At 38.8% G+C, this 19,521-nt stretch overlaps 4 protein-coding genes across 5 annotated transcripts; 3 read left to right on the forward strand and 1 right to left on the reverse strand.

The window, feature by feature from the left end:
• The first annotated feature begins 3,715 nt into the window (after nucleotides 1-3,715).
• LOC147531948 (E3 ubiquitin-protein ligase UPL5-like) lies at nucleotides 3,716-6,644 on the forward strand. Of its 2 annotated transcripts, none has more exons than XM_086649174.1 (3): nucleotides 3,716-4,098; nucleotides 4,260-5,709; nucleotides 5,860-6,644. In XM_086649174.1, exons 2-3 carry the CDS (start codon nucleotides 4,260-4,262, stop codon nucleotides 6,480-6,482), a joined length of 2,073 nt encoding a protein of 690 aa, XP_086505300.1. In that variant the 5' UTR covers nucleotides 3,716-4,098; the 3' UTR covers nucleotides 6,483-6,644. The 2 variants fall into 2 exon arrangements, with proteins under 2 accessions (XP_086505300.1, XP_086505301.1); XM_086649175.1 differs by having other exon boundaries at nucleotides 3,872-4,098; nucleotides 4,693-5,709.
• A 1,021-nt stretch (nucleotides 6,645-7,665) lies between these two features.
• Nucleotides 7,666-15,896, forward strand: LOC147531949 (uncharacterized). The gene has a single exon (XM_086649179.1). The coding sequence runs from the start codon at nucleotides 9,535-9,537 to the stop codon at nucleotides 12,313-12,315; it is 2,781 nt and encodes a 926-aa protein (XP_086505305.1). The 5' UTR covers nucleotides 7,666-9,534; the 3' UTR covers nucleotides 12,316-15,896.
• Nucleotides 12,724-14,226, forward strand: LOC147531950 (uncharacterized). Its single transcript, XM_086649870.1, has 2 exons — nucleotides 12,724-12,959; nucleotides 13,845-14,226. Exons 1-2 carry the CDS (start codon nucleotides 12,724-12,726, stop codon nucleotides 14,224-14,226), a joined length of 618 nt encoding a protein of 205 aa, XP_086505996.1.
• Nucleotides 15,897-16,460: 564 nt separating the features above from the next.
• LOC147531951 (pyrophosphate-energized vacuolar membrane proton pump-like) lies at nucleotides 16,461-17,333 on the reverse strand. The gene is made up of 3 exons (XM_086649871.1): nucleotides 17,079-17,333; nucleotides 16,811-16,864; nucleotides 16,461-16,703 (listed from the first exon to the last, which is right to left on the reverse strand). The coding sequence occupies exons 1-3, from the start codon at nucleotides 17,331-17,333 to the stop codon at nucleotides 16,461-16,463; spliced, it is 552 nt and encodes a 183-aa protein (XP_086505997.1).
• Between the last annotated feature and the right edge of the window lie 2,188 nt (nucleotides 17,334-19,521).

Genomic DNA, 19,521 nt, shown 5'->3' on the forward strand with positions numbered 1-19,521 from the left:
TTCAGAATCAGAGACATACAAAATGAAGGCGAAGATGAAAATAAGAAAGAACGGGAAGAAATATGGTTTAAACACTAAAAAGTTATGAAGTAAAAAAAAGGGAAAGTTAGTGAACGAGTCTTACCGAGTTTAGATCAACTAGATATGCAATTATTTAGTTGTCGATGCCCGTAATGATATTTCGTCAATGTCAAAGACATGCAAGATGAAGAAGAAGATAAAACTAAGAAAAAGGAAATAACATGTGAACAATAAAGAAAATGAAAATAAGAAAAAAGATTCGAGAATTTACTAACTTAATTGACTTTATATCGACTTAGTTTTGAACAGAATCAAGAGAAGAGTATGAAAAATGTACGTGTATCGAACAAAAACAATGAAACAAGATGGAGATCTTGTTTATATTCGTTAAAGTTATTCACAGAGGGAACCCGAAAGGAATAGATCTTAATGTTTCGTTTCGTTTCGTTTCGAATGTGGTGGCTTAACGAGACTAAAGAGGAAGGGAAGAAGCGTTAAGAAGATTTAAAGAAGAGAGAGAGGGTGAAGAGGGGGTTATATGGTTCAACCGCTTAGATCAAAAGAGAAGAAAGATGAAAAAAAAGTGATTAGGTTTAGTTTTATAACCTTATATAGAGAAACCCCAAGGGTGGAACTCTAACGGTTCATATAAAACCTAGGAGATCTAAGGGTTCATATGGGCGGGTATGAGCATCTCCAATGCAACCCTCAACTTGAAAAACTCAAAGTGCCACCTAGTATTTTTGAGTGTTTTTTATAAACAACTATCTCCAATGCAACACTCAATTAAGATCTCAAAATGATGTGGCATCATTTAGAGCATCTCCAATGCAACACTCAATCTTAGAAATTCTGAGTCTCACATATGATTTTTAGAGTTTTTCTTAAAAACTCTCTCCACTGCAACACTCTATTTGGATCTCCACTGCAACACTCTATTTGGATCTTTAAGATGACGTGTCGAGGGTGGACTAGAGATATGTCAAGAGGTTACTCTATTTCTAGAGTGTCCTCTTGAGATATTTCTAATTGTCTAACTCATCCATATTTGATACTCAACCAATAAAAATCGAGTCTTATATATTTTTTTAAGTAATTAATTTTTTATTGTTAATTTCTATTTGGCCCCTACTTTGTGACCAGCTTTCTTTATGGGCTCCTATTTTTCATAAATTCAAATATGACCCCTTTTTTTAGTGTAAATGTCATAAGTACCCTTCATATATATATTTTTTCAGAATAAAGTTAATTATAACACATGAAATTCCACCTCACTTCCACCTTACATCTGTCTCTCTACCTCACCTCTTTCCCTCTCTCTCCAACTCTCATCTCTATCTCTCTCTAAACACTCCGATGAAGTGAAAGATGGGAAATTTTCTTTCTATGTTTAGGTCGTCGGTCGAAAAGTTTTCCGGTCGGCGAGCTTCGCCGGAGAAGACAAGAGTGAGTTGGGGAGAGAGAGAGGTGAGTTGGAGAGAGAGAGATGTGAGGTGGGATACATATGTTATAATTAACTTTATTTTGAAAAAATATATATATATGAAGGGTACTTACGACATTTACACTAAAAAATGAGGTCATATTTGAATTTATGAAAAATGGGATGCCATAAAGGAAGCTGGTCACAAAGTAGGGGCCAAATAGGAATTAATTCTTTTTTATTTACAAAAATAACTAGACCACATAAGTAACTAAGATAAGTTTAGAGTTTTGCATTGGAGACACAAGAAAATTGTGGATCTCTATTCCCGCCAATTAAGAGTGAGAATCTTAACTAGACCTTGACACATAAGATGAATATAGATTGTTTCGAGTTTTGCATTGCAGATGCTCTTAATGTTGAGATATCTCAAGAAGAAACTCAATATTTGAGATTTCTTTTGAGGATCTCAATTCGCCACTCAATATTAAAAGCAAATCTACCCATCTAGGAATGACACCTAAGTTATTTTTAAGTTTTTAGAGTGTTGCATTGGAGATGTCTTTTGAATTGAGGATCTCAATATTGACATCTAGGAAAGAGAAACTCAATTGAGCCTTGACACATAAGACAAATTGAATTTCTTTTGAGTTTTGCATTGGAGATGTTTTTGTTATGGCAATCAGGGAGTTTTCTATGACAGACACAAGTAATCCAAGAAAAGCAATAGGAAATAAAGAACAATCAAGCAGAACACATACATTTACGTGGTTCGGTTGGTGAGACATACTCCACGGCGACAACGGCACGATGATTTCCACTATGATAAGCAAACAAGGACACAAGAGATTCGTGAGAATTAGACAACGATATCTCCTTAGGGTTTTAGTTTATATAACCACTAAAACCCTAATCCCACCGCCTCACCGACTCTCTTGATTCGAAATACACATGGATACTCTAACACTAATAACCGACATAAGCCGTGCTTCGCATACCAGCTCTGCCTCAGAGCCCTGCTTCGCATAACAGCCATGTCTCAGTAACAACTCTGCTAACGGGTCCAAAATTCCGCGCCAAGACCGACCGGGTTCGATATCAACCCATATTTAAGACACTTTCAACAGCTTTAATGCGGACAAGTCCTATAAGCACGAGTATACAGACAATCGGGCATGCTTCCTATAAATTGGAGGGGCACGGGGCAGACCGCCTAGTGATCGTTCGTTAATCACCTAACGTTCGGGCGTTCTTTGACCGGTTCCATCAACGATCATTGTGGTCATTATTGGATGCCAAAAATTTAATAGTTGACGAAAGTTAACTAGTTGTAATAAAATGCTTGTACTTTTTTTTTGTTAACAGACAAAATGCTTCTACTTAGGAAAGTATTTTTATTTCTCTCATGTTGCAGCCATTAGAAATAACCCAAGTAGGTTTTGAAAAATCAAGACCTAGATGCTAGAAGGAAACCGACTAAGAGTATACTCAAGAAAAACTCCAAAAATCTTACGTGCGAAGTATGAAAATTAAAGCTCTAAATGGTCAAATAAGAAATAGACCATTTAGAGATACTCTATTGGAAAACCTTCTCCAATACAACACTCAAAATAAACTCTAAAAACCTATGTTTTGGTATAAATTAAATTAATTAATTTGCTAATGTGACACTTAGAGTGACCTCTTAAGGATCTCTAAAATAAATCTTGACACATCACTTTAGAGATTCATGTTGAGTTTTTCACTGGAGATGAGTTTTAAAGAAAAACTCTAAAAAAATCCTATTTGGCACTATAAGATTTAAAGTTTGAGTGTTGCACTGGAGATGCTCTAAGAGCATATCCAATGCAAAACTAAAAAAAATCTCTAGTTGTCCTATGTGTCAAAATTCAATTAGGATTCTCACTCCTAGGTGGCGAAAACAGATATCCTAAATTTTTTGTCTCTCCAATGCAAAACTCTAAACTTATCTTATTTACTTATGCGGCATAGTTATTTTTGTAAATAAATAATTAATTATGTAGAAAATATAGAAGACTCGATTTCTATTAATTGAAAATCAAATTTTGATGAATTAGACAATTAGAGATATCTCAAGAGTGCAATCCATTTCTCCTGAGATATCTCTATTCCACCCTTCGACACATCATCCTAGAAATCCAAATAGAATGTTGCAGTTGAGAGAGTTTTTAAGAAAAAAAACTCTAAAATCATATGTGACGCTCAGAGTTTCTAACATTGAAGGATGCATTGTAGATAAATCATATGTGGCGCTTAGAGTTTCTAAGATGGAGGGATGCATTGTAGATGCTATAAAGGAGCCGGTTATGGAATAATATAAACTTTCTATTCTGGTTTTTTTTTCAGAAAATCTTTTTTTTTTTAGAAAATCTAGACCTACTAAAGGCTATGAGGAGACCGCCTAAAGGGCCCAGGATTTGGAGTAACATAAACTTCCGTTCAGCTATTTTAGAATGAATCTCCATTCTAGATATAGAGAGAGAAGGTTCCTGTAAGGAGAGACGATTGTAGAAGGAAACTCCATTATAGAGGCAGAGATCTTCTTAGAGAGAGAGAGAAACTTTTAAAGAACTTGGACCTTTAGCTAGAGAGTGAACTAACTTACCCTTCAAAAGATCTTCGGCTATTCTGAGGTATGAACATCAAATACATGCAATTTGAAGTACCATTGTGATCTTCCTAATCTAAATTAGCTTCCTTTTAGTATTTGTACTGTGAAAGTTTCAATTTTTACAATTTATTTAGCTTTGGTGTGTAGAATATAAATTTTTGATATTTTCCTTATATCAAGCAGATGGGAGACAAAAAAATCTCCAAAACTGAATCACATGAGATTGAATTCATACCTCCTATAGAAGTCATGGAGCATACTAGGTTATTCTTCTCAAGACAGAAGTACCATAAGCGAGCATTAAGAATCCTGAGAAATTTGACTACCTCTATTTCATGCCTGATTAATAGGAGTGATTGTGATGATGATTATGAATTGAGAGGAAAATTTGTTATAAAAAGTATTAAGGACTACTTAAGTATAACCCCCAAACATCGCAAAAAGCTAGAGCATATGCAGATTTTCCAGTTATATGAAATGCCTGATACACTTTTCTATTTATACAAATCTCCCATAAGAATTAATAAAGAGATAGCCGAGGAATCAATTCGTCTCTTTCTTTATCCTAACATTCATTCCTTTCCCATACTCATTCAACATCGATTTGCTTGTTCAGTTTTAGGATTCTGCAATCTTCTCCGTCATTACAAAACAACTTCAGAACGTTTATTGTACTACGATTGTCGCAAAACTTATGAATCTCTACTGATATCAATTGGTCCCAGAAACACTAGTAGATTTTTCATGTATTCCGACCCAAGTACTTTAGTTCGTAACCTTTACCCATTTATAAAGGAGGTCATGAAACAGTTGCTTGTGAATATGAAGTTGATCCGGGAGTCGTGTTTCTGCAGAGTGCCGTCTGGGTTAAAATCACGATTTGATAGTGATATTGATGAGTTCTCCACATTGACACTTCATATGTATACGCAAATTATTGAACATATGAGGTTGAATGTTATGTCGCTTGACTCGCTTTCTATGGTGGCTTTAGATGTGGGCAAGTCATATTATGTGAAGGAGCTCAAACCATTTTATGATGATTTTAGTGACTTACTGAACAGCATTGATCTTGGTCTGACTTATATGGATGATGGGGTCGAGTTCACAAGATGCACCGAATGTGAATTTAATCATGGGTGGTCTTATTACCTCTTAGTTCTCAAGGAGTTAGACGTGATGTCTAAGTTGTACCTTCCTGCAGAAAAGAACTTCCTTTCGTGCTTGTATTCTCACCGTGATTCAATAAATAAACTTATTATGAAATCAAAGAGAGGCAATGATCATCAATGGCTTCTTAAACATAAAGATTTAATAAATAATGAATCTCGAAGGCATTTGATCATAATGATGCTCCCGGATCAGGTTATGAATGGTTCTGATCACCCACAGAAGATGAAGGTACTTATTGACATGTCAGAGTTGTTTGCTGATTCTTTTGAGCAGGTTGGGCACGCAAACCCCATTTTGTTGCGGAATGGAATCATCCTTCAGTTCAAAAATGAGGCAGATATTGCTGGTCCTGCCGTTTTCAAGGAGTGGCTCCTCCGGGTATGCCAACATCTATTCACCCTACAAAATTCTTTATTCTTGTCATGCCCACATGACCCTCAGAGGCTTTATCCTAATCCAGGTACGGCATTTTCAAAATTTATTTCAACATTATGATTGTTGTGTATGTTTTTGGTCATTTTCATACTTCGCAACTTCAAAAATTTCTACAAACTTCAGTCAATCTCTCTAATGTATATGTATATATATATATATTCTGTCCTGTTTGCAGCAAAAGTGGATTCTCAACAACTTGAATATTATCGATTTTGTGGTAGAGTGATCGCTTTAGTATTGATGCATGACGTACAAATAGGCATTGGATTGGATCGCTTGTTTTTCTTGCAATTAGCCGAATCTATAATTACTTTGGAAGATATACGAGATGCAGATCCATATATGTACAAGAGTTGCAAAGATATTCTAGGGATGGAAACTAAGTTCATAGACTCGGATGGTTTGGGACTAACATTTGACTGGGAGACTGAAGAGGAAGATGAATCTGGGTGTAGGAAAATTGTGGAGTTGTGTCCTGGAGGTAGCACTATGGTTGTGTGTAGTATGAACAGAGAAGAATATGTAAATCTTGTTGTTCAACATTGCTTCGTTAAATCGATTGGAGATAAGGTAAAACTATTTATCCGAGGGCTCGATGATGTTCTTACAAGGAGGCGCCGAAAGAACTTATTCCAGAGTATAGAGTTGAGAGATCTTGATCATATGTTGCTTTTCAATGAAAATGATTTAAAAGAAGACAAAACCCGCAATGAAGTTGCTGATGGTAGTACTCCTTTCGCGAGAATTCTAGCTTTCGGCAGACCATTCTCTAGGCCAAAGTCTTCTTTCAACAATTGACTTGCAACAACAGACTAGGCTGCTTCGTTTTCGCCAAGTAGTTGTTCATAACTTTACTTGTTATTAGTGTACGAATAAGCTAGACTTATGAAACCTAAATTAAATTCAAATGTTTTGCATGATAAGCATTTTCTTGTTAGATAAAATAGAAAGGGGAGTTTTAAAGGGGACCCCTGTAAGTATTTTTTTTATCTTGAAGTTTCACTAAAATGCAATGATCAAACAACCCAATTTATACAGAACATTTAAAAATGAAAGGTGCCCGTCCGAGAGAGCGAAAAAAGGCGAGACGGTTAATTGTTGTCATTTGATCTTCACTGTCAAGTTTAGTAGCTTCCTCCAATTTTATAGATCCTTGCATTGTTTAAAAATGAAGTTAGCATAGTCAAGCACTGGAATTAACTTTCGATCCTGATTTCTGTCGGCTCTTGATTATCTACTACTGTTCGATCCTGCCTGCCTGTTCCCAATATACTTCGTTATTGGACGTCTGATTCTTATCCGCTCGGTCCCAACTTCTGTAGGTGATCGTTCTGGGTTTAGCTCGAAATCTGATATCTCCCCCATTGACATTGTCTCTTGAGTTTGAGTTAAATCATCCGTCAATTATATTGCTATTGTTGCAGTCTGATGTATGTAACTGATGGGAGCTTCATTCTAGGTGGGGCTTCTTCAACTGTTTCAGCCTCTGTTGGTCGGAATTTTTTTAGCTTGCGGTACTGTTATGAGACCTTTGATTTACTTTAACTGATCTTTGTTTCACCCTGAACATTTCTGTAACAGAATCATCATCTTGGTGATCACACCACTATTCAAATTTTGAGATCCATGAGAGCTTTCTCCAACTAAAGTCGAGAATTTGTCGTGTAACTGATTATCTTGCAAAGATTTTAACGTACTAACTGCTACATCCTCGGAAGTCTTAGTGGGATATCCATGATTGTTATTCTGTGTGGAAAAGGTTTCTTTTGTCGCTAGAAACGAACATAGAGTTGATGCTGCAGAAGAAATACAAGGTTCTACAACATCATATTTGATTAACTCTTCAGTTTTGTTGGATAAAGGCGAAAACTTGGGCACGTCTTCAAGAATTTGGAAGTTGAGATCGAAATTTACCTCACAGTAAGGTACATAACCAGCTTCCTCGGAGCATGGGAATAACTTGGATTGCCAGGAATGTAGTGCTCCTACTAATATTTAGGGTGCCTATAGTAACACCCATTTAGAGTCCCACTTCATTGAAACCCTATGCCCACTTTGTCCCCTCATTTCCCTTTCTTTATTTTGAAACTTAAGCAGCCTCATTTTGAGTATAGAGAGGGAATGAGAGTTTAAGGGTTCTAGAGAGAGAAAGGCTAAGAAGAAGGAAGGAAGGATTGGAGCTTGGTGATTGTTTTCTTTGTTTTTCTTGGTGTGGGGCTTACATTGCTTTGGATCTAAGGTAGATTTCTACTCCTCTAGGGCTTGAATAGCCATTTTTATAGAAAACCTAGACAAATTAGATAACACCACAAACCCTAGATTTTAGTATTACTTGAACATAGATTAGGGTTCTTGACATAAATATATATGCTAGAAGTAGTAGATCTATATTTGTACAAACTCATTTTTTTTGTCACGTTGAATCTCATCTATGTGTTAGATTTTGAGGATATTTGCTATTATGACATACTTGATGAACCATACAACCTTCGATTACATTTCCATGCTAGATTCATGTATTACAATGATATTTAGGGCTAAACCTCTCTATTTTCCATGATTTTAGTATATAGCTCTTATAATTATATGACTCTCACTATTGGACAATACTCTTTATATAGATACATGAACATGCCCTAGAACTCAACATGATATGAGAATTTTAGGCTATTATCATCATTGATTCATTACTTGCAAAATTACAAATATGGAACTCGTATGTCGTAATATGCTATCGAATATGATTTTGATTTATGTATGTTGTGGTGTGATGCTATTATATGTGTGTGATGTGATGGAGTTGGTGGAGAGTTGTGAGAGTTTTGTGGTTGGTTCGACCCTCTCTACCGGATGTGATATTGGTATGGAGCGTATGGGGTCGGCGCTAACACAATGGATGACCTTGTGGACCACACTCTCATACAACGTGGATACCAACTTGTCATATTGCTTTTGGTTGTTTATTACAAATGGTGTGATATTATGTATGTGTGACGTGATGGAGTTGGTGAAGGGTTGTAAGAGTAGTGTGGTTGGTTCGACCCTCTCTACCGGATGTGATATAGGTATGGAGCGTATGGGGTCGGCGCTAACACAATGGATGACCTTGTGGGCCACACTCTTACATAAGGTGGACACCAACTCGTCATGTCGCTTTTTGTTGTTTGTTACATATGTGATACATTTTATTTCTAATGGTCACAAATTGGATACTATACTTGGACATCTTCTCATGATAAGTGTTGTCTATTTGTTTTGGTAGCTCTTGAAACTGTCTATTGAGGCTTTAGAGGTTTCGAAATCTACTTGTTGGGGTCTGACCCAACCTTTTATTTTTCAGGACAAGGAAATCGGGAAGTGCCACCTGCTTGAGTCATAGTTAGCCTTGGAGGAGTTTCTTTAGTGATTTTCTTTCTTTATTTAGGTAGTTATTTGGAGTTGTATCTCCTAAACACTTGGTGTTATTTATGTTTTATCTTGACCGACATTTGTGTCGATGATTTAGAGACATCCTGTGAGTTTTGAGAAACTTGGTAAAGTTTCAGTAGTTGATTTATTGTTACTTTTTGAGCTTCATGTTCGATACTATACCCTCTTCTTGATGAGTATATCGTATATGTTTACTGTTCTGCGGAGAAATGCTTTAAGTTTAGGTTTTCATGGCGGCCGACGTGGAAATCTGGATTTGGGGTGTTACAAAGTGGTACCAGAGCTCTTGGTTCATAAATCCTAGGGATTGCGTCTAGGGCTATTAGACAGTTAGAAGCAGTAGTGGCACTTTAATCTTTCCTTGGTTTTTGTGCGTGACATTAATTTAGTTTATCTCCTTATTCTTCTCTTGATTAGATTCATGGACGGAGATGGAGTTATTGGTAAGGGACGTCGTATTGCTCGCATCCGAGGCCGAGGTACAGGCCGAGGTGTAGGCAGGGGGACAGGCCGAGGTGCAGGCAAGGTGATAGGTCGAGGAGTCCTTGCCGAGGAAAGAGGATCAACAGGAACTGTGGGTACAACGGCGCAGGCTGAGAGCAGTGCAACTCCAGTTCAAAATCCGAATGGAGGGGCAACGGTGACCATTGATGCAACTGCGTTGCAAGATTTGATCAACATTGCAGCGGAGGCTAAAATGCAGGAGCGAGATCGGGTTCAGGTTCCAACACGGGAAACAGGAGGTCTTGTGGTACCGGTGGTGAATCAGAGACCACCGACTGAGATGACTTGGGTGCAACATTATCACCATTTCACGAAGATGGGGCCACCTGTATTTGATGGAACCGCGGGACCTTTAGGAGCACATGCATGGTGCCAGAAGATGGATAAAATTTTGCAGAATCTCGAGTGCTCAGATGTGTATAAGCAGAGAATGGCAGTGTTTCAGTTGGAAGGAAATGCCGCTTCTTGGTGGGATATAGAGGCTCGGTTAGTAGATCCTATGGCTATGACATGGACACAGTTTAAGGATGTATTCAAGGCAAATTACTTTCCATATTCAACACAACAGAAAGTATCAAGAGAATTTCAAAATTTGAAGCAGGGAGAGAATCAGGCAGTCTTAGAGTATGAGCAGGAGTTTCATCGACTGTCATTGTTTGCAACTCACTTGATCCCTACTGAACAGTATAAGATTGAAAGGTTTGTGAATGGGTTGTTACCTAACATTGCGAGACAAATCATTGGGCAACCTAGTTTTGACACTTATCAGAAAGTGGTGACATGTGCTAAGGCACAAGATGACTACATTCAAGAGATGAGGAAGCAGAGGAGTGGCAAGGGAGAGATGGGACATAAACAGAAATGGAGTGGTAATAACAACAAGAACGGTGGTAAGAATCGAAGTGACCGCTATCATGGACAGCGTGATGGCAAGAGGCCTCGTACAGATGGGGATGATAGAGCAGTGGTAGCAACTGGTGGACAACCAGAACCACTGAATGGCAACTGGGGAAGACAGAGAGCTTTCCAGGGAATTTGTTACACTTGTCATGGGCAGGGTCATAAAGCAATTGATTGTCCAAAGAAGAATGAGACTCGAATTGATAATCAAGGGCGACAACATGATCATAATCAACAAGGGAGGTTGCAGGGACGGGGTCAGCAGCTGAATGCCGTAGTCCCTAGGGATTTTGGAGCACCTGCTGATGTGGTTGAAGGTACATTTCTTATTCATAGTAATCTGGGAAGAGTATTATTTGATCCTGGTGCCATAGGTACATTTATTTCTACTTCTTTTGTACGCACTTTGCCTATTGTGTTAGATCGATGTGTGAGCCCTTTTGTTGTATCGTCACCTTGGGGTGGGTCTATAGTGATAGACCACATTTGTCGGGGGTGCATTATTAAGTTAGGTGAACGAGAGTTTGCTTCAGACCTCTTTGTACTTCAGTTAGTTTACTATGATGTCATCCTAGGCATGGATTGGCTTGCTTCATATCATGCACTTGTGGACTGTTTTGCCAAGACGGTCACATTTTCTCTTCCGAGTGAAGAGGTGTTGGTTGTGTCTGGACTTACGAGACAGATGAGGGAGATGCACTTGGGTAACGTGGAACTGATAAAGCATCCGGTGATGGGTAAGAGGCTAGAGATGATTGATGTGGTATGTGAATACCATGGGGTGTTCAGCGATATACCAGGGTTGCCACCACGCAGAGAGGTTGACTTCTGCATAGAGTTGGAACCGGGTACTGCACCGATAGCTAAAACTCATTACCGAATGGCTCCAGTTGAACTACGTGAGCTCAAGGACCAGATTCAACAGTTACTTGACTTGGGTTTCATACGCCAGAGTAGCTCCCCGTGGGGTGCGCCTGTTCTTTTTGTTAAAAAGAAAGACGGGTCGATGAGGTTGTGTATTGATTTTAGGGAGTTGAATAAGGTTACTGTGAGGAATAAGTACCCTTTACCGAGGATCGATGACTTATTCGATCAACTAAGAGGATCCAAGTGGTTTTCGAAGATTGACTTGAGATCAGGGTATCATCAGTTACGGGTTAGAGAAGAAGACATTCCTAAGACTGCATTTGTGACACGTTATGGTTCTTATGAGTTTTTGGTTATGCCTTTTGGTTTGACTAATGCTCCAGCAGTTTTCATGGATTTGATGAATCGGGTATTTCGAGATTTCTTAGATAAGTTTGTCATCGTATTTATTGATGATATCCTTATCTACTCTAGAACTAAGGAAGATCATGAGGATCACTTGCGACAAGTACTAGAGAGACTGATGGAACATCAGTTGTATGCTAAGTTCGAGAAGTGTGAATTTTGGCAAGAAGAAGTAAAGTTCTTGGGTCATGTTATTTCTAGCATCGGAGTATCAGTCGACCCTTCTAAGGTCGAGGCAGTGCTTAATTGGAAGCAACCCACATCTGCGACGGAGGTTCGTAGTTTCCTGGGATTGGCTGGATATTACAGGCGGTTTATCAAGGGGTTCTCGAGTATTGCAGGTCCTTTGACGAACCTAACTAAGAAGGAAGTTCCGTTTCGATGGTCTACAGAGTGTGACTTGGCATTTCAAGAACTAAAGACGAGATTGACTACTGCACCAGTTTTGACCATTCCTGAGGGTGGTGTTCGGTTAGTGATTTACACTGATGCTTCAATTCAGGGTTTGGGTTGTGTTCTTATGTAGAGTGATAAGGTGGTTGCCTATGCTTCGAGGCAGTTGAGACCGCATGAGCAGAATTATCCAACTCATGACTTAGAGTTGGCAGCTATAGTGTTTGCTTTGAAGATTTGGAGACATTATTTGTACGGAGAAAAGTTTGATCTCTTTACCGACCATAAGAGCCTCAAGTATCTATTCTCGCAAAAGGAGTTGAACATGCGCCAACGCCGATGGTTAGAGTTGATGAAAGACTATGACTTCTCGCTACAATACCACCCGGGTAAGGCTAATGTAGTAGCTGATGCATTAAGTCGACAACCAAGGGGTATCATAGCCGCATTGATGATGAATCAGTGGAAGATGTTGGAGGATGTGGCAACATATGACATTGATATGGTTGGGTCAGGAGTTGACTCGTTATTTCTGGGTAGTATGGTTATTAGACCATCCTTATTGAACCGTATCGTGGATGCACAAGTTAACGATGAGTGGTGCCAGAAACAGGTTTTGTTAATGCAAGAAACTGAAACTGAGTTCAGTACAGGACAGGACGGAGGATTGAGATTCCAAGGGAGGTTAATTGTACCGGCAGATCCAATCTTGAGACGGGATATATTAGACGAGGCACATCGGAGTAAGTACACTGTTCATCCTGGTGGTAACAAGATGTACAAAGACTTGAAGAGGCAATATTGGTGGTCCAGAATGAAGAAAGATGTTGCTGAACATGTGAGGAAGTGTGAGGTGTGTCAGATGGTGAAAGCAGAAAATCGACATCCATTGGGACTTTTAGAACCGTTGCCTATTCCAGAGTGGAAATGGGAGAACATATCGATGGACTTCATCACAGGTTTACCGCGTTCGAGTCGAGGCTTTGATGCCATTTGGGTGATAGTTGATAGGCTGACTAAGTCGGCTCACTTCTTACCAGTGAAGACGACAGATAGTGGAGATCGACTGACACAATTTTACATTAAGGAGATTGTCAGGTTGCATGGAGTTCCAGTGTCTATTGTGTCAGATAGAGATTCATCCTTTACTTCTCGGTTCTAGAAGAGCTTTCAAGCTTCTATGGGAACATCATTACACTTTAGTACAGCCTTTCACCCTCAGACCGATGGGCAGACAGAGAGAGTCAACAAAGTACTCGAGGATATGTTACGGTGCTCGATACTAGATCTTGGTGGTAGTTGGCAAGATCACTTGCCCTTGGTAGAGTTCGCATATAATAATAGTTACCAATCTAGCATTGGTATGGCTCCTTTCAAGGCATTATACGGGAGGCCTTGTCGATCACCATTATGTTGGACAGAGGCAGGAGATGCTAAACTAGAAGGACCAGAGGTGATTCGGGATACTTCTGAAAAGATTGCATTAATTCGGAGTAGGCTCAAAGCAGCTCAAAGTCGTCAGAAGAGTTATGCTGACAAACGACGTAGAGATTTGGAGTTTATCGTTGGAGAGGAGGTGTTATTGAAGGTGTCACCTATGAAGGGCGTCTTACGGTTTGGTAAGAAAGGAAAGTTGGCTCCCAGATACATTGGACCTTTCAGGGTAGTGGCAAAGGTGGGCAAAGTAGCTTATCGTCTTGACTTGCCTGCAAGTTTGGCAGGAGTACACAACGTATTTCACATATCGATGCTTCAGAAGCATGTGAGAGATGAGGATCAACATTTGGTGGTTAACTACCATGATTTAGAGCTCCAACCAAATGTATCATATGAGGAGGAACCAGTTCGCATCGTTGATCGAAGAGAGCATGTGCTTCGCCGAAAGACTATTCCCATGGTCAAAGTTCAGTGGAATCATCACAATGATAAAGAGGTTACTTGGGAGCGCGAGGATGATATGCAACTCCGTTATCCTCATCTCTTCCTCTCACCAGGTACGTTGAATTTCGAGGACGAAATTTTCTTTCAGGAGGGGAGATTGTAGTACTCCTACTAATATTTAGGGTGCCTATAGTAACACCCATTTAGAGCCCCACTTCATTGAAACCCTACGCCCACTTTGTCCCCTCATTTCCCTTTCTATATTTTGAAACTTAAGCAGCCTCATTTTGAGTATAGAGAGGGAATGAGAGTTTAAGGGTTCTAGAGAGAGAAAGGCTAAGAAGAAGGAAGGAAGGATTGGAGCTTGGTGATTGTTTTCTTTGTTTTTCTTGGTGTGGGGCTTACATTGCTTTGGATCTAAGGTAGATTTCTACTCCTCTAGGGTTTGAATAACCATTTTTATAGAAAACCTAGACAAATTAGATAACACCACAAACCCTAGATTTTAGTATTACTTGAACATAGATTAGGGTTCTTGACATAAATATATATGCTAGAAGTAGTAGATCTATATTTGTACAAACTCATCTTTTTTGGTCACTTTGAATCTCATCTATGTGTTAGATTTTGAGGATATTTGCTATTATGACATACTTGATGAACCATACAACCTTCATTTACATTTCCATGCTAGATTCATGTATTACAATGATATTTAGGGCTAAACCTCTCTATTTTCCATGATTTTAGTATATAGCTCTTATAATTATATGGCTCTCACTATTGGACAATACTCTTTATATAGATACATGAACATGCCCTAGAACTCAACATGATATGAGAATTTTAGGCTATTATCATCATTGATTCATTACTTGCAAAATTACAAATATGGAACTCGTATGTCGTAATATGCTATCGAGTAGGATTTTGATTTATGTATGTTGTGGTGTGATGCTATTATATGTGTGTAATGTGATGGAGTTGGTGGAGAGTCGTGAGAGTTTTGTGGTTGGTTCGACCCTCTCTACCGGATGTGATATTGGTATGGAGCGTATGGGGTCGGCGCTAACACAATGGATGACCTTGTGGACCACACTCCCATACAACGTGGATACCAACTTGTCATATTGCTTTTGGTTGTTTATTACAAATGGTGTATTATGTATGTGTGACGTGATGGAGTTGGTGAAGGGTTGTAAGAGTAGTGTGGTTGGTTCGACCCTCTCTACCGGATGTGATATAGGTATGGAGCGTATGGGGTCGGCGCTAACACAATGGATGACCTTGTGGGCCACACTCTTACATAAGGTGGACACCAACTCGTCATGTCGCTTTTTGTTGTTTGTTACATATGTGATACATTTTATTTCTAATGGTCACAAATCGGATACTATACTTGGACATCTTCTCATGATAAGTGTTGTCTATTTGTTTTGGTAGCTCTTGAAACTGTCTATTGAGGCTTTAGAGGTTTCGAAATCTACTTGTTGGGGTCTGACCCAACCTTTTATTTTTCAGGACAAGGAAATCGGGAAGTGCCACCTGCTTGAGTCATAGTTAGCCTTGGAGGAGTTTCTTTAGTGATTTTCTTTCTTTCTTTAGGTAGTTATTTGGAGTTGTATCTCCTAAACACTTGGTGTTATTTATGTTTTATCTTGACCGACATTTGTGTCGATGATTTAGAAACATCCTGTGAGTTTTGAGAAACTTGGTAAAGTTTCAGTAGTTGATTTATTGTTACTTTTTGAGCTTCATGTTCGATACTATACCCTCTCCTTGATGAGTATATCGTATATGTTTACTGTTCTGCGGAGAAATGCTTTAAGTTTAGGTTTTTATGGCGGCCGACGTGGAAATATGGATTTGGGGTGTTACAAGGAATATCTCGAGTATATACACGTCCAGGAACTACCTTTTCAAACTCAGGAGCTGCATGACCAGGAATTCCATACCTAGTCTTTGATGTCCCACAATAACGACAATTTATATTGTACAAGTAATGATCTTCCACATGCCATGAGAACATACGAAAACACATTGCCATATAAAGCATAGGATCCGTTACCCCCAAGATTGCACATTCCAGAAGATGCAATATAGAGTTCGGTAAGTGGCGAAGTGTCTTCATGTTCCATTTACTTTTCCCAAGCTGATCAGTGGGGGAAGAAGAACACGCGCTACCACCAATATTACATGCATATTCGACCGATTCAGTTTTCCCACCAGCTATTTCATTCCAAAATTTTTTCCTCCATATTAGTTGCCGGAAGAGATCCAGCACTACAATATCTACGAGCAAACACCTTGTTTGCCATTTCTCCCATTACAAAAATATACAAAATCGTGGAAAAAGACTTGTAAAAACAAAAAAAATTTCATGTTCCATATCCACCATCAGCTCCTGTCCATGAGGCGGCAAGAGATCACATTGTAGAAAAGCTCGGACAGAAGCACACCCTGTTTGGCAAACAAAGGAGCAAAGAGAAGCGACTCCACCGCCATGAGCTTGGTCAGGATATTAAGTGATGGACCTGATGTGTCCCTTAAAGGATCTCCGATTGTTTGACCAATCACTGCTGCCTTATGAGGGTCTGATCCTTTAGGTTCAAGAGTCCTTGTGTGCTCTGATGCACCAGCCTAATTACCACAAAACCAAGATTGACCTTATGCTAAAGTCCGAAAGAACATCTCTAGACAAATAAATAGTCTTTCTTCAAAAAAAATTAATATGACACGAATGTTACCTCAATGTACTTATTGACATAATCCCATGCACCACCAGTGTTTGACGCAGAGACCTGGGAGAGAACATAGTCAAATTCATTTGGGATGCCCTTTGATTTATTGACAAAACTAGGGCGTATATAGGGAAGTAAATGCTCCAAGATGTTCATAGGAAATCAATAGGGTTTAATGCATAAAAGGGCGCGTAGAAAAGCTAATCAAGATGGTGTTGTTTTCAGAAGTTCGAAAACAATGAATTCACTGCAACATTTTAAGTGTTGTAAGTACCTGAACACCGGAAACTATAAAACTAGCTAAGCCAACAACTAATGTCTCTACACAGAAGAAGGTACCAACAATGAGGGGAGTAAGCATGACCAATGCACTAGGTGAGATCATTTCCTTGATGGATGCATCTGTGGAGATCTTGACACAGGTTGCATAGTCGGGCTTTGCGGTGCCTTCAGTGAGACTATGGATTGTGTTGAACTGTCTTCGGACATCTTCCACCATCTCGAGTGCTGCACTTCCTACACATTTCATGGTCATAGCTGAAAACCTGGATGGAAGCATGGGTCCAACGATTAAACCAATGAAGACCTTGGGGATTAGGACATTCACACTCAAAATACCAGCATGGCTTACAAAGGCACCAACAAATAGAGCCAAAGACACTCGAGCAGCTGAACAGATCGCATATCCCTATTAAAAATATACAATGAATAACTAAAATTCCAAGATAAACAAATGGGTAGAAATTAATCAGGAATAGAAGGGTAAGCAGGTGGTGTTGTTTCTCTCTTTCAAACTCAGAATGAAAATCAGAAGTGGTCAAGCTTCACGTGTGTATGTGTGTGTGTGTTTAACTCGTCCGAATAGCTGACTTCTGTCATTGAGTCTTCCGTCAGAAAAAAACTAAGTCTGAACTAAGATCCCCAGTGTTTCAAGTAACCCAAAACGATTATGGCATCTTTTACTAAAACAGGTTCCTACTACTCAGATTCAGATTAGTCCCAATCGGGAGAGTCAAATACAGACAATAAAGAGAAACAAACAACAACCGAAATGGAAATAATACCTTTCCGATGGCAGCAGTGGTGTTTCCCGCATTATTTAGAGCATTAGTCCTTTCTCGGATCCTGTCACTGATTGGACCTTATGCAACCAGACTCCAAAATGAGAAAATTACTTACAGCTGAGTTCCTCTATTCACCCTCAGGAATGTTACTTTCAACCTTTCTACAAGATCCAAGGAAAAGGAAAACAAGAATTGTGAAAGCAACCAAAATACCCTAACACATACTCACATTCTGAATATAACACAGAAATCAGTGAAGAATTAAACTGAAGAAAGAGGAAAAAAAATTTAAAGATTACAACATAAAAATCAGTGAACTAGACCAAATCTAACAAACAATGAATTATAACACCATGAATTATCAAATCTAACAAACAGTGAATTACAAAACTCAAACCAAACAGTTCAACAATGAATTATCCAAAACAGTTCAACCCGCTCAAGTTGTAATGATATTCTAAAATTAAGTTTCTTAAAGCCGCAATACTGTTCAAAATTTGACAAAACTACTAATCTTCACGTGAGTTTGGCTATATCGCTCCTCAATTCTTGTTCATCTTTCACCATTTGTTTCTCCTCGGCAGATAATACATCGTATTTGCTAGTGTTGTTCTTTCTTTGACTTTCAATTTGATGATCCTTCAAATTCTTCTTGGCCTCTTTGCTCTCCTTCTTGGATTTCTTTTTCAAATCTTCAAGATCCTTTAGACTGACCAAACCATCTTTGTAAAACTGGATATTCTCGGTAAATCCTTGAACCATCTCTGTCAAGCGAATGTTCATTTCTAGTTTTTGTTGCTCATTGTCCTCCATTGAAAGTTGATGTGAAACGATAGTACGCAACTCTGGCCGGTATGTGTTTTGCAATCTTTTCTTAAACAATGCATTTAAAATACTTTAACAATTCCACCTTCTCAAAATCTCGGCCATTTTAACTAGACAATTAGAACAAATCCTATAGATAAGTACTCAGCTAGTCAATCTGACAGATTTACTTAAAAAATGAGTAAGTTCTAGCTGGAGATTTCGAATATACTGAAAACCAATAAAAGGAACTTGGTTCCTCGTATTTAAAAGGTGTAGAGTTTCAAGTAACATTAAATGTTTCCACTTTTTCTTAGCACACATTCCATTTGTTTGCTGTTTTAAAATTTAAACTGTAATGTCGTGGAAGGCTTTTTAAAACAGCACTATGTTGCCAAAAGCTGAATACATAAAATGGAACTCAAAACATAACTCACCGAATCAATGCCAATTCTACAACCAGAAGTCAAAACGTCATTTATCCATTCACTTGTTCTAGGGACTCCATTCACTTGACATCAACCTTTCGTTGCTCATTGTCCTCCAATAAGAAAAATCGAGATGTGATTTACCACTTAATTATACATTGGTGTTACATCGAACCTACGGGCGCGGTAGATCACGTGGTCTGACTTCTCCTGTTGAGCATACATCTACATGTGCATGTTCCAATATGTCTACGCCGATATGTCTATTTTCACATCTACGCCGTCGATAGATGACGTAGTCTAACTTCCCGTGTCGAGCATACATCTACACGTGCATGTTCCAATATGTCTGTTTTCAAATCATGTGGGGTCAAGAGAGTATCAGTTATTTGAAATTATGTACGGATTTCATATGAAATCG

The sequence above is a fragment of the Eschscholzia californica genome, unplaced genomic scaffold, assembly GCF_041429995.1.
Source record: "Eschscholzia californica isolate CP2 unplaced genomic scaffold, dmEscCali1.0.p SCAF_6, whole genome shotgun sequence".
NCBI lineage: Eukaryota > Viridiplantae > Streptophyta > Magnoliopsida > Ranunculales > Papaveraceae > Eschscholzia > Eschscholzia californica.